Raw genomic sequence first — 14,722 nt, 5'->3', positions numbered from 1 at the left:
CACGACAATCGGTAGCAGAAGATCTGTATTTGAATACAAAGTTATTATGAGAATAAATTAATAATAAAATATTGATTTGGTATTTTCATTAATATTTTAAATAATATAATTGATCATAAATTATTTATTAACTAGAAAATTATTAAAACTAATCTGAAATAGCTATATCAAACAAGGTTTTATTTTATTTTTTTAAAACAAGTCCTTAATTTTGAATCATCAATGATCCTTAGGGCTGGTTTGGTTTATAATATAATTAAAAATAAAACAAAAGAAAAAAGTGACATTTTGTTTGTGAGGACAGTCTTCATTTCTAGAACCCCCAATCAATCAATATAAACCGAAAATATCGTGGACCTAATATTTTGAAGTCTTTAAGCTTTTCTGGCTGGGATTATTTATATTTTAAAAAAAAATCAGCCAAATTTATTTTTATAATATATTTTTTTTTTTTAAATTAGAGAAGAATTAGTCTAACATACCACAGTCATGCATTCCCGCTTAAAATTAAAGCGATCTCAGATAGAATCAAACTCCGACCTTTGGTCTCTTAAGATAACTCTTATAGGATACCTTGATTTGTTAATTTTTATAATATTTTAAAATATTAAATTACAAAATCATTTTAACAAATAAGAATTATTAAGAAATTTATTAATCTAGACCACATACACTTTTTTTTTTTTAATTTAAAATATTAGTGGTCCATGAATATTTTAGTGTGAATTAAAGGTCCACACTTATTCTACTAGGAGACACTAGTCGAAGATACAAATTATATTAATTAAGTTATATTTTAGTTTACTATTTAATTAAAATTAATTTAATAAATTATTTATATAGATAAAATCACTGAATTTATCATTTACAAAAAATAAATGTAGGAGAATCTTAGATTATTAAAATTAATGTCTATTATCATTATAAATACCATTTTTTAAAATGATAAAATAAAAAGTAAAAATATTTTTATAATTATATAAAATAAATATTTAAGTGAACAATAAATTAATAAATAAATAAATTTTTACATTAAATTATTAAAAAGTTTTTAATCAACTTTTCTTAAAAAATAAATAAAATTATATCAAATAACATAATTATTACAGCAATTTTAAAAAGAATAGATGACGGGGATTGGGATTGGGATTTGGGATAGTCAAATTAAAAAAAAAAAAAATAGTCCTATTAATATAGAAAAATTACCTTTTAAAATATGAAAAATATAATTAAATCATATAAAAAACATTAATAAATACAAAATTAATTTTATGTCTATCCCCATCTCTAAATACCTATTAGACGTCTCCCATTTTTCCTTATATTGTGGATCATCATAAGATGTTTGCATTATTTTCTAACTAACAACAATTTTTTTTTTTATTTTCTAGCTGCTTTTGATTTTTGTGTGCTTATATAATTGTTCTCAAATTAATTTTCTGTCTATTCCCATCTCTAGATGCATTTGTAGGTTTGTGTGATTTTCTGTCTATTCCCATCTCTAGATGCATTTGTAGGTTTGTGTGATTGATACTTGGAACAATGTCAATATCATGTGATGTGGGTTGGATAGATTTTCCAAAAGAAAATCTATAAAAAAAAACAATTTGTCAAATTTTGTAGGGTCGGATAGATTTTCCAAAAGAAAATCTAAAAAATAAAACAATTTGTCAAATTTTGTAATGTCATCGTTATATTGTGGATGTTAATATTAATCTTTCTTAAGGAACGTTCGGTTAAAATATATGAATAAGAATATGTTCCAAAGTTAAATCCTGCACGACCTTTTCTATTTCGTCACTTTGTTATTGTGTATTTATTGACTCTACCACTTGAGAAACATATCGTTCCAAATGTATTTATAATAAAATTTACTCAAAAGTTGTATTGTCTTTGAATAATTTTTATATCCATTAGAATCTTTCACATAATGTCATAAACTAACCATCAAAAGATTTAGCTGAAGAAAAAATAGAGAGATTTAAACCGAATGAAAAGGGAAAAAGCCCCAAGAAGAAAAAAAGAAAGGATTGTAAATTGGCTTTGGTATGTTTTACCATAATAGGTAGATAAGAAATCTGGGTTGTTTTGTTTGAGGAGGTTGATTAGGGCTGTTTGGTTTCAAGAAATCAAGGTCTGTTAGGTTGACTTACAAAATATAATTGTAAGCATGTATAGAAGATTATTTTTAATATAATATCGACCCGGGATTGCACCTACTATTATTGTTTTAATTTTATTATGACTTTTTTTAATACTATTCTCTAGTCGAGTTCGATTTTGAAAATTCTCACAGTACCATTTGCAATAAGTTAAAATTGGTGATAAAACTGAAAACTATATGTGATTATTTATAAATAATATTGTTTAAGACAAGTTATTTAAAATTTAGTTATTTGAATAAAAGTTATTATGAGAATAAATATATAATAAAAAATATTGATTTGGTATTTTTATTTATAATTTAAATAATATAATTAATTAGTAAATTATTTATTAATCTCAAATAACTCTATCAAACCAGGCTTTATTTTATTTATTTTTAAAACAAGTACTTAATTTGAATCATTCAAAGTTGATTTCGGCAAAAAATATTTATCTATATTGTTTGAAACTGACATTTTTTTTCTTGCATATAAAGTATATACCAGGTGATAGAGACAATTACGTAACTTCATTGAAGACTAGTTTAATTTATAATATAATTAAAAAGAAAACAAAAAAGAGAAAAAAGACTTTTTGTTTGTGAGGACAATGTCTTCCTTTCTAGAACCCCCTATCAATCAAACCCAAATTCTCAACTTTTTGTTTGGCTGGGATTATTTACAATTTTAAAATAAAAATAGAAAAATAAAAATAAAAATAAGAAAATTAATTAAATTTAGTTTCCTCACTCAACTTCCCCTATGTCATTTCTCATATTAAATTAGAAAATAATTTTAAAAAAATAAGAATTATTAAGAATTTATTAATCAAGATTACATTCATTTTCTTTATTTATTTATTAAAAAAGTTAGTGGGAGTCCATGAATATTTTAGTGTGAATTATAGGTGGACACATATTCTCTTTGTAGAGAGTAGTTGGAGATAAAAATATATTTATTAGGTTATATTTTAGTTTTATTATTTAATTAAAATTGAGATAATAAATTATTTATATAGATAAAATCACCGAATTTATCATTTTTAAAAATAAATTTAGACAAAATCTTAGATTATTTAGAAACTAATATTTGTTATTATTGTCATCATTATCATATTTTTTTTTTAAAATTGATAAAACAAAAAATAAAAATAATTTTATTTTGATTTGATACCAAATATGAGATCAATTATACAAAATAAATATTTAAGTGAAAAATAAATAAAAATAAAATAAAACTTTACATAAAATTATTTAAAAGGTTTTAATCAACTTTTTTTCAAAAATAAATAAAATTAGATCAAATAAGAACATTATTACAGTAATTTTAAAATGAATAGACGATGGGGATTGGGATTTGGGATAGTCAAATTTTAAAAGAGAAAATGATATTTTAAAATATGAAAAATATAATTAAATTAGATAAATAAAAAAACATTAATAAATAAAAAAAATGAATAATATAAGGTGTTTTTTTAATATATATATTTTTTTTAATCATTAATAATATTTGGATAATGATTTGTAATATTTAGATAATCATTTTTGAGAAAAAGTAGAAAAAATTACTTTATAAAAATATCTCTTATATTTTGGAAGTGTAATAAATTTATAAAATCTCTTTCTTTCCAGCCATTTAATTTTATCTTTCTCTCTCCATCCAACTTGATGAAAGTGATAGAGGTATTCAAGGTAGCTCCGGCACCCAGTACATCGCCGGCGGCTATCTCCGGCGATTACTTTCCTCTCACCTTCTTCGATGCAGTATGGCTTAGATTCCCACCTACCCAACGTGTTTTCTTCTACGAAATCAAGGATTTATCGTTCTCTGTTTTCTCCGACGACATTCTCCCCAAGCTCAAACATGCTCTGTCTCTCACCCTTCAGTACTATCCCCAACTCGCCGGAAATCTTACGTGGCACCCCGTCACCGGTAATCCGGCTATCCGTTTCGCTACCGACGATGACGGGATATATCTCACTGTAGCAGAGTCCACCGCCGACTTTCATTCTCTCTCCACCGACGATATTAAGGAAGTCAAAGACTTGCATCCTCTGTTGTCGGATTTCCATGTTTCCGAGAATCAGGTAATTAAGTAAATCCTAATTCAATTCATTAGTTAAAAACTAAATCTTTCAAATAATAATTATTGAGTTTCATTATTAGGCAACGGTAATTTCTCTACAAGTGACTCTCTTCCCTGGTTCTGGATTCTCCATCGGATACACCGCCCACCACGCCGTCCTCGACGGTAAGAGCGCCTCCATGTTTATCAAGTCATGGGCCAAACTTTGCCACGTTGGATCCCTTCCGATGGGGATGACGCCGGTTCTGGATAGATCCTTGATCAACGACCCTTTAGATATTTGCACGATTTTCACCGAAAAATGGAAGAAAATGCCCCCGGAAGGATCCTTTCACCTTATGGAAATGAAACCTGCACCAGGATTACTCCGAGGAACTTTCCGACTAACTGGAAAACAAATAGGTCACATAAAGAGCATAATAAACAGTCCCGTTTCTAGTTTCACTGCGGTTTGTTCATATATATGGAGGTGTCTAGTTAAAGCAGAGGGGGATATTACAAATGAGAATGTTCTTCTCGGAATCAACATGGATTGTCGAGCACGATTGAATCCTCCGATTCCGGTGAATTACATTGGGAACTGTGTAGCGTTTAGGATAGCAACGGTAAAGGTTGTATCTTTGGAAGGGGGAGAAGGGTTGGTGACGGCGGCGACGGCCATTAAAGAGGCGGTTGGAAGCTTGCCGGAAGGAGTTGTGAAGGGGGCAGAGAAATGGTTTTCGGATGAATCTTCAAAGGTGTTTGTAGGTCAGAAGATGTATGCTATTGGTGGGTCGCCGTTGTTTGGGTTGTACGGAGCAGATTTCGGGTGGGGACAGCCGACAAAGGTGGAGATGGTTTCCATTGACAAGAGTGGAGCTTTTTCTCTTTGTGATGATAGAGATGACAATGGCGGGATGGAGATAGGGATAGTGTTGAGTAAGCCAAAGATTGAAGCTTTCTCGTCAATCTTCAGTGAAGGGCTTGAAGAAATTGGTAATAAATAGTAGGGTCAGGAGATGTTTTCTTGCATTGTTCTATGTCATGGTGTTGTTAATTTTTTTTAATCATATTATTTGATACAAGATAAAATTACAATAATGAATTGAAGGAAATGATTTTTTTAATATTATAAATAAATATTTTTAGAGTATACACTTGTATAATAGACTATCGGTATCAAATTTTTTCATTTAATACCCTGTTACGTCAGCTTAACACTATTTTAACACCCACTTTTTAGCATATTCTATAACAGAGTGTTATTCAAAATATCAAAATTACTTTTTCACTTTCTCTCACTCCACATCATTTATACATAATTTCATTTTTTTAATCATGGGTAATTCATCATGTTTTGGTTCGAAAGTTGTATATTTAGATTTTGAGCTTGATTTGGGAAGTGATTTGAAAAAAAGTTGTAGTTTTGTGAAGGATACATGAAAGAGTTTGAAGATTTCAAAAGAAAGGTGATACAAACAAAGATTATAATATGGTAGAAAATTTCAGAAATTTTTTGGTGTCCAAATAACACAAACCAAGTCTCTATTTATAGATCTCGAAAAATAAAAATAATGATATATATATATATATATATATATATATATATAAATATTGATTAATTATTATGCAAAAGTGTATTTAAAAAAGAAAACAAAAACAAAAAAGTAACCACCAGCGCTGCCACTTGGCACGCTGTGATTGGGCCACATCAAATTTGGTCCCATATCAAAATTTGATACACATATTTTAACACTTAATTTTGATACCCTGCTGCACAATTTGATATTATTTTAACACCCATTTGATATCTTATTTGACACCCTACTGTGGATAGTCTTATAACTTTATTTAGAGGTATATAGAATAGAAGTATATGTTATATATTAATAGAGAATAATTATAAAGATATAATAGTAAATGATTTAACAAAATTAAATTATAATAACAAGATTGAGTAATCAAGATAGTAAATATATTTTTTTAGGACAAATTACCTGGGTGACCCTCTAATTACTCATCACTCACTTTTAGCTCTCAAATTATTTTTTAAAATAAATTGCTCTTCAACTTTTAGAAAGGTCACCAATGACCATTCGATCAACTTTTTGATTAAATATAACGGTTTAAATTATATATATATATATATATATATATATATATAATTATTAAATGTTTATTATAGGATCGGTGGTACCAATAGAGACGAGGTCTAGATATTAATAACAACTCACGATAAACAATTCGATTTTAACTCTGTTAAAAGTTAAAATCTGTTTCTATTATTCACAAATCTTTCGAACTCTTAAAACGATTTCAAGTGCGGAAGTGTTCGTCGAATTTGAAGCTTTGAATCAATGAAAGAAGAATGACAGAAAGTAAAGAACACAGAGAGTTATTTATGAATGTTCGCAGCAAACTCTCATAAGTCACCCCTTCTTCCACAACCAGAAGGATTCACTAAATTCTTTAAATCAAATACAATTTACTGATCTAGCTAACACTTTGTTGAACAGAACAACCTCTATTCAACTTAGAATATTAAGAACAATATTCATTATCCTAGACAATTTTTGATTCTTTCTCTCTTGAACTTGGAAGATGATAAAATCAATAAGTGCAAGAGTAATTCGGTAAGACAAAAATGTGAACAGAGTAACCGGTAAAGTAACAAGTAATTCAGCCGTTGTCCTTGAGCATCTATTTGTAGTTGAAGGACACCAACTGTCGAATCTTCTTCATGAACACGTGACAAGCGTCCATTGGAAGGTCGCCTGAAGCACAAGAGTACAGCAGACTCTGAGCAAATGGATCATGGTCGTACCGAACAGGTAGTGCGTCGAATATCCTTCTGTAAATGTCTTGTACTGTAAAAAAACGTTGGAAGGACACTTGCGTACGTGGCGTTCGTTCATTGGATACAATTATCAAGTTTGTCAGACTGCACAGGAGTGAGTGGAGTAGAGTAGAAGACATCTAGTTGATCATGGGTAGACGTATGCTAACTTCAAACGGCTGCTGAACTGATGCATTAGACGTGCTCCATTAGACTACCTAGTCTGAGGGAGTTAGACGTCAACGTCTAATAACGTGTTCCATTAGACTACACGTCTAATGAAGTTAGACAACAACGTCTAACTACGCATGTCTAAAGGAGTTAGACGCCAGTGCTAACTACGTTACCCATTAGACTACTACGTCTAATGGAGTTAGACTGCAATGTTTAACTATATATAACTTCAGACTTGTCTAAAGGAATTAGACTACACGTCTAACTACGTCTCTGTTAGACTGCACGTCTAACTACGTATCTGTTAGACTGCACGTCTAACTACGTATCTGTTAGACTGCACGTCTAACTACGTATCTGTTAGACTGCACGTCTAACTACGTATCTGTTAGACTGCACGTCTAACTACGTATCTGTTAGACTGCACGTCTAACTACGTATCTGTTAGACTGCACGTCTAACTACATATCACTTCAGACTTGTCTGAAGGAGTTAGACTACACGTCTAACTACGTATCTGTTAGATTGCACGTCTAACTACGTATCTATTAGACTGCACGTCTAACTACGTAGCACGTCTAACTACGTAGCACGTCTAATTAGCTTGCTTAGACCACGTCTAAGTTAACAAAGTCTGATGCACCTGCATAGAAACAATTAGACGGCTTAACTTCATTCATATTCGAGATTTAATCACAATTAAGTTTTAATCATATATCATCTAAATAAAGTTGGTATAAAATAAATTTATTCTCTTAATTATTTTAAACAAAATAATTTGATCCAACAATTTCCCCCTTTTTGATTATTTAAGCTAAATGATCAAAATCAGATGAGTTCATTTAATCCGAAAAACTTTCCCTTTTTGATGATGTTAAAATTTAAATAAAAGATTATAAAGAATAGACGCAATCGATAAACAGCCAAGCAGTAACAAAATATCATATATTTAAAATATTTGGGGAAATGAATAACATAAGCGAAAAATTTCCCAAGAACAAAAAGATTGGGTCTTTTCTTATCCCTTTTTATCCTTAGTTCCCCCTGGGCCTAATGCCACTTCTTTTACTTTCCCCCCTTTTAACATCATCGGGAGATGGATTCCTAATGATCTCTTTTGGCCAGAAGGATCTCCCGATTTTTATTTTTGAGCTTAATCCTTTGAACTCTAAGATCATACTCAAGAACTTTTTGGTAGATCAAGACTCTAAAAGATTTGATGAGGATCCCAGGTCCCCCTATACCCCCTATACTTGAGAGGAGAGTAGGAAGCATCATGCTGAGCGGGGAAGCATATCCGAGCGTCCTCCTTTCAAGAGAGAGCACTGCCATCAAGTTTCTGAAAATGATCCTCGACCAGTTAATTGTTGTCCCTCAAAACGGACTTCAGTCCGTGAGTTTCAACAAGAACAAGAATCCCATCACGATAGGTGTCGGAAAAGGCAAGTCTCATTTCGGATAAGACTTCCTCGGAGGATGTTGGGAACTCTGAAAGTTCCTCTGTAGGAAGGTTGAAGAAGCGAGCGAAGGAGTCTTCAGTGAAGGCAACAATATCATCAAAGATCTTGGCTACGACAAGCCCATTGTCGTATAGGCCTCCATATTTAAAGAACTCACGAACCTCCAGTTCGTACATAATGACGGGGGATTTGAGAAATTTTTCAAGGCCCGAGGCTTTTAAGGATTCGAACATTGTGAGCATCTCCAGACTGATTAAGGTAGACACTAAATCGAAGTCTATCTAAAGAGTAGATGGCGCTAAGGAACTCATTTTGATAAGTTGAAAGAAGAACTTAGGGATTCAGAATATTAAGAGGCACAAGAGGATTTCTTAGAGAAAGAGCACTAAAATAGATATTCAAGCCCTTGAATATAACTGTTCTTTTATAGAAGAAAACTAACGCATGATCATTAATCGTAATGATTATACGAATCGTCAAAAACATAAAAATATGTTCCCAAGAGATGCATCAATTAAGATCAACCGCATTTAAGAATAATCATGAAAGTTGGTCATTAATGCAATACGTGTAGTAAAGGAATATTAGAGATTTTAGTTATTCTTTTAATATTGAGAGACACATGTCTTCATGTTATTGAAGAAATGAATTTTCGATTTTTGGCGAGAATAGTACATAGACATTTAATGTAGCAGTGGACTACTGTCCCATTAGCCTGAGGATGAACAGTCCAAGTCCACACGTAGTTAGACGTTTCAACTTACTGTCTACATTCGATGCATCTAAATTGGATAGGCGTCTATTAGATGTCCACTTCTAATCACACATGTCTTCTAGAAAACCAAGAGTCTATTAGACTTCACGCGTCTAATTATGTATGAGCAACACGTGCTAGACGTGTGTTTGGTTAGACGTTAGCGTCTATCTACGCTAGTCTTATAAACGTCTAAACGTCTATTAGACTTAGGACGTCTAACCGCGTAGGTTTTAAACTAAGACATTCCAACCTGGAAATATAGACTACTTAAGTAAGTATACGTCTGAGTAGATGCATTCCTTAGACTACTGATCCATTAAACAGATCGAGACATCTATCTACACGAGTCTGTCTAGTTACATTTAAACAACATGTTCCCCCTCAATTTATGCATGATAAGATCAATAAGCCCTAAAATATTTCTAAAGTAAGAAAACTTAGTCTCGGGTAGTGGCTTCATGAACACGTCTGCCATTTGCTGATCTGTTGGAACATATTCAAGGTGGATATACTTCTGACTAACATGCTCTCGGATGAAATGAAGTCTGATTTCAATATACTTTGTCCGAGAATGCAGAACTAGATTGTAGGTGATAGCAATTTCACTTGTGTTGTCACAGAAAATTGGAGATTCTTTAACTTCAATTCCATAATTCCTCAGTTGCTATTTGAATTCACAAGAGTTGAGAGAAACAACTTCCTACTGCAAGATATATAGTTTCAGCTATAGACGTAGCAACTGACGTCTTCTTCTTGCTGAACCAAAAGATCAGACGATCACTAAGAAACTGAAAAGTTCCACTGGTGCTTTTTTGATCAATCTTGCAATCTGCATAATCTGCATCTAAGAAACTATTTAGATTGAAACTAAATCCTTTGGATATCACAGTCCCACATTTTGAGTCCCCTTTAAATATTTCAAAATATGCTAAACAACAATAAAGTGAGATAGTTTAGGATTAGGATGGAATCTTCCACGGACACCAACAACAAACTGGATGTTTGGCCGATTAACAATAAGATAGAGTAAAGAACTGATGAGCCCTCTATAGGCAGTGATGTCAACGCTTTGTCCATCTTCATCTTTGTCTAACTTGCTTGAGGATCTCATTGGAGTGGTTGCAGCCGAGTAGCTCTCCATTCCAAACTTCTTTAACAATTCCTTGGTGTATTTGGCTTGGTTAATGAGGGTCCATATTTCAAGTTGGCGAACTTGAAGACCTAGGAAGAAGGTTAATTCTCCCATCATACTCATCTTGAATCTATTCTGCATCAGCTTGACAAATTTCTCACATAATTTAGGGTTAGTTGATCCAAATATGATATCATCAACATAGACTTGAACAAGAAGAATATGAGAGTCTTTTACAAATCTGGACAATGTTTTGTCAACTGACCCAATAATGAAATCATGATCAAATAGAAACTTAGTCAAAGTATCATACCAAGCTCTTGGTGCTTGTTTCAAACCATATAAAGCTTTGTCATGTTTAAAAACTCCACGACGTCCGAATTGTCAACAACCTGTTGAACCGGAGTTTGGACGTCTAGTTGATTCTCAACCGGATCAGCCACTTGATCAGACGGATAATCCCTTTGAACATGAGCTTCATCCTCACTGTCAGATTCAAGACTTGCATATTCTAATCTGTTAGCAAAGTCGATGGGATCAATAGAATTGTTTTCAACAGATTCATCACAAACAACATTGAAGTATTCCTCAACAGTTTGTGTACGATTATTGTACACTCTAAAAGATTTACTAACTAAGGATTAACCTAGCATGATTCTAGCATCTGCTTTAGCATCAAAAATGGTTAAACATTCTTTCCCATTATTGTGAATAAAACACTTACACCTAAATACTCGAAAGTAAGAAACTGTAGGGATTCTTCCATAAAACAATTCATAGGGGTTTTTGTCAAAGCGTTTGTTAATATTGACCGATTTTGTGTATAACATACTATGTTTATGGCTTCTACCCAAAACTTCTGAGGAACACTTGAGTCGGCAATCATTGATCTCGCTGCTTCCTTCAGTGTCCTTACTCTTCTCTCAGCAATACAATTTTACTATGGAGTTCTGGCATTAGACAACTCGTGTCTAATAACAGATTCCTCGAGATATGAAGTTAGGCGTCTGTTGGTGAATTCGGTTCCCCGATCACTTCTAATTCGAATAATGCTTAAGGATTTTTGGTTTTGAATTCTTCTAAGGATCTTAATCAATTCTCAGTCGTCTGATCCTTAGTTTGCAAAAATACAACCCATGTAAATTGTGAAAAATCATCAATAATGACTAGGGTGAATCTCATTCCTCCCAAGCTCTCTACATGAATTGGACCAAATAGATCCATGTGTAAAAGTTCCAAACACCGGTTGGACTTAGATTTCCCTTTACTTTTGAACGATAATTTACTCTGTTTGCCTAACTGGCAAGTAGGACAAACATTGTCATTTAAAAACTTCAAGTTGGGTAAGCCAAAAACCAAGTTATGCGAACAAATGTTGTTAATGGTTTTAAAATTGAGATGATTCAATCTCTTATGCCATAGCTAGTTTTGATTAGTTTTGGTAATCATGCATATGGGATTAGATATTTCAGTTTTCTAGTTCATTTTGTAAGAATTTCCTACCATGCTTCCTGTCAACAAAACGTTACCCAGTTGATCCTTAACTAAGCATGCATGAGTTTGAAAGTCAACAGAAAATCCATTATCACACAATTGACTAATACTTATTAGGTTGTAATACAAGCTTTCAACAAATAGCACGTTGTTGATGGTTCTCCCCAAAAGTGATCTTAGGACTTGAGCATTCTGTTTTATCAGTCAGAAGTCGTCTTTCTCCAGTCATGTGTCTGGAACATCCACTGTCCAGATACCAAACTGAATCTTCTAGACAGTTAACCTACATAAATGAGGGATAAAAGAGATCGATTAAGATTGGTGATGGGGTCTTCATCTATTCCCAACGCATTTTACAACAACTAATCATAATACACAATTTTTTTATGCATTTATCCTCCGTTAAAATTATTCGATACATTTTTTTATATAATATATTAAAAATTCATATTTTATAAAAATTATACTTTAAATTTTTATAAATGTAAGCTATTTATTAATGATTTAATATATTTATATGTATCTAATAATATTTTAAATGGAGAATCATTTGAATCCAAATATTATCTCAATCAAGTCAACCTAGGAAATAATCATAAGGAAATTTCAATAGAAAATTTTGTGTTTAATATGTTTGATATCATATATATATATATATATATATATATATATATATATATATATATATATATATATATATATAATTTTTGTTTAAAAATTAAAATTAGTTTAACACATATATTTTATAAATTTTTTTTTTGTTTAATATTTATTATAAAAAAAGTTTTGTAAGAATAAAATAACTTTAATTAATTATTTTTAATTTAACCTACTCTTAGTCTGTTATCATATATTTGAATAAGGCAGCAAATATTTTTTATATTTATTATTTAACTTAGAATATATCATTTTAACACCTAACTTTTAAAATTGTTGTCATATTTACACCCTATTGGACGGAATTTATAAACTCTGTTAATATTTTGTCAAGTGGATAACACATTGTATAATTAATTTGGCACATCAATATCCACTTTTATTTTTTTTTTAACAAAATTAAGAATTGTAATTTTATTAAAACAAATAGAGCCTCATCCCAGTCTTTTTTTCTACTCTCTAATAAAACCCAAACCTTCAATCTTTTGTCTCTCATTTTTCTCATTTCAATTCGCTCCATTTTTACTCAAACTTCACATCTTTGTTTCAGATTTTTTATAATTGATGATGATGTGTACAGATTCTTATTATTTCCGGACATTTGCCACCTTTCTTACTCAAACTTCACATTTATATTTTCGTCCTTCCTCGGCTGTCTGGTGCCGGAATATGGTCGGAATGGATCTCCTCTGGAGCGTCTCTCTTCTCCATTGCAGTTTATCCGAAGGCCAATCACAAATCTAGTTGAATCGACAATTTACACAAAATATTTTTCCTGTGTCTTTTTTCCCCCCCGCTTACGCTTGGCTCTATCGCGACGTCACTCCTCCATTAGGAGTGGCGTCGTGGATTCCTTCTGGTCGTTGGGTAGCTATCGATGCTTCCTATTAGAGACTATCTGCGTGTGTCAAGTCTGCTATCCGTGACGGACTTCTCTTCGTCTGGAATCGCGACAGGCTGATGTTCGCCTTCTGGAGTCGCGACCTATTCGTATTCATTGAAAACGGGTTCTTCTACTTCCTTCTTGCATTTCAAATTACAGTGAGGTAGGATTTTGGTCCTATCATTTTATTCACATCGCAATGTGCAATTAGAATTATGGATTATATCCATCATATTTGCTGCTTTGATCTTCAATTCAGTAATTCTCTATTCTATGATTTTGATACTGAAATATAGTAGATACTATTACTATTCTGTTCTGAAATGGGATAACTGTTATTGATTTTTGAATCTGGTTGTATTACAACATAATTTGATAATCCAATTCTAATTGTTAGCCCTCGTTGAAGTTGCATAGCGATTGATGTGTATATGATAGCCTTACTTGTTACCTAGCTGTTCTGGTTTCTTGATGATCGATGATGATGTGAACTGGTTCTTTCTCTTCCCGTGATATTCGTCATTTTGCCTAGTTGCATTCTAGGTTTTTCTTATTCTTTATTCTATTTTTATGATGATGTCTTTTAAATTAAAATCTATTTTTTGTCGATTGTAAATTAGATAATACTTTTCAAAGGAGATTTAGTTGTTAGTTATTGAAATTTTGTTTTCTGTCATAGCCCTAATCCAAGACTTCACCTCAGCTAGTCTTCAATATGGACAGTGAAGAAGAAAGGTATGTCTAGATTATTTTTACAAATTTTCTATTACAGAACCGTATGTAAATAGAGTTGAAAGAACATTTTTTTTTTCTATTACAAAGCTTTCTGTTCAAATTTTGATTTTAAACATTCATTTATGTTAACTTATAAATGTTGTCCGTATTTGTATTTAGATATATAAGTTTTTATAAATTAACCAACTTAACATTATGAAGTAATCTCATTTCTATTATCCTACTCTTATTAATCTGTTATTTTCATGTTTGCAAAATGATATTGGACGAAAATACTTTGATTTTATAATAATGTCTGAACATGAAAACAATGTAAAATAACTTGAGTGGATGAATGAATTACAATCGATCTCAGTCAAATTAAAGTAATTGGAGAATGAATTGC

The 14,722-nt window shown here is 31.5% G+C and overlaps 1 protein-coding gene across 1 annotated transcript; it reads left to right on the top strand.

The window, feature by feature from the left end:
* The first annotated feature begins 3,767 nt into the window (after positions 1-3,767).
* LOC124936130 (malonyl-CoA:anthocyanidin 5-O-glucoside-6''-O-malonyltransferase-like) lies at positions 3,768-5,341 on the top strand. Its single transcript, XM_047476593.1, has 2 exons — positions 3,768-4,231; positions 4,311-5,341. The coding sequence occupies exons 1-2, from the start codon at positions 3,812-3,814 to the stop codon at positions 5,214-5,216; spliced, it is 1,326 nt and encodes a 441-aa protein (XP_047332549.1). The 5' UTR covers positions 3,768-3,811; the 3' UTR covers positions 5,217-5,341.
* The last annotated feature ends 9,381 nt before the right edge of the window (positions 5,342-14,722 follow it).

The sequence above is a fragment of the Impatiens glandulifera genome, chromosome 4 (genome assembly GCF_907164915.1).
Source record: "Impatiens glandulifera chromosome 4, dImpGla2.1, whole genome shotgun sequence".
Taxonomy (NCBI): domain Eukaryota; kingdom Viridiplantae; phylum Streptophyta; class Magnoliopsida; order Ericales; family Balsaminaceae; genus Impatiens; species Impatiens glandulifera.
Note: the sequence above shows the minus strand (reverse complement) of the source record. Positions and strands in the feature narration are given on the sequence as shown.

Bases quoted from the DNA above. Each gene is read 5' to 3' on its own strand.
- LOC124936130 (XM_047476593.1), top strand. From the start codon at position 3,812: ATGAAAGTGATAGAGGTATTCAAGGTAGCTCCGGCACCCAGTACATCG. The intron at 4,232-4,310 runs GTAATTAAGTAA...TTTCATTATTAG, and splicing joins TCCATGTTTCCGAGAATCAG to GCAACGGTAATTTCTCTACA.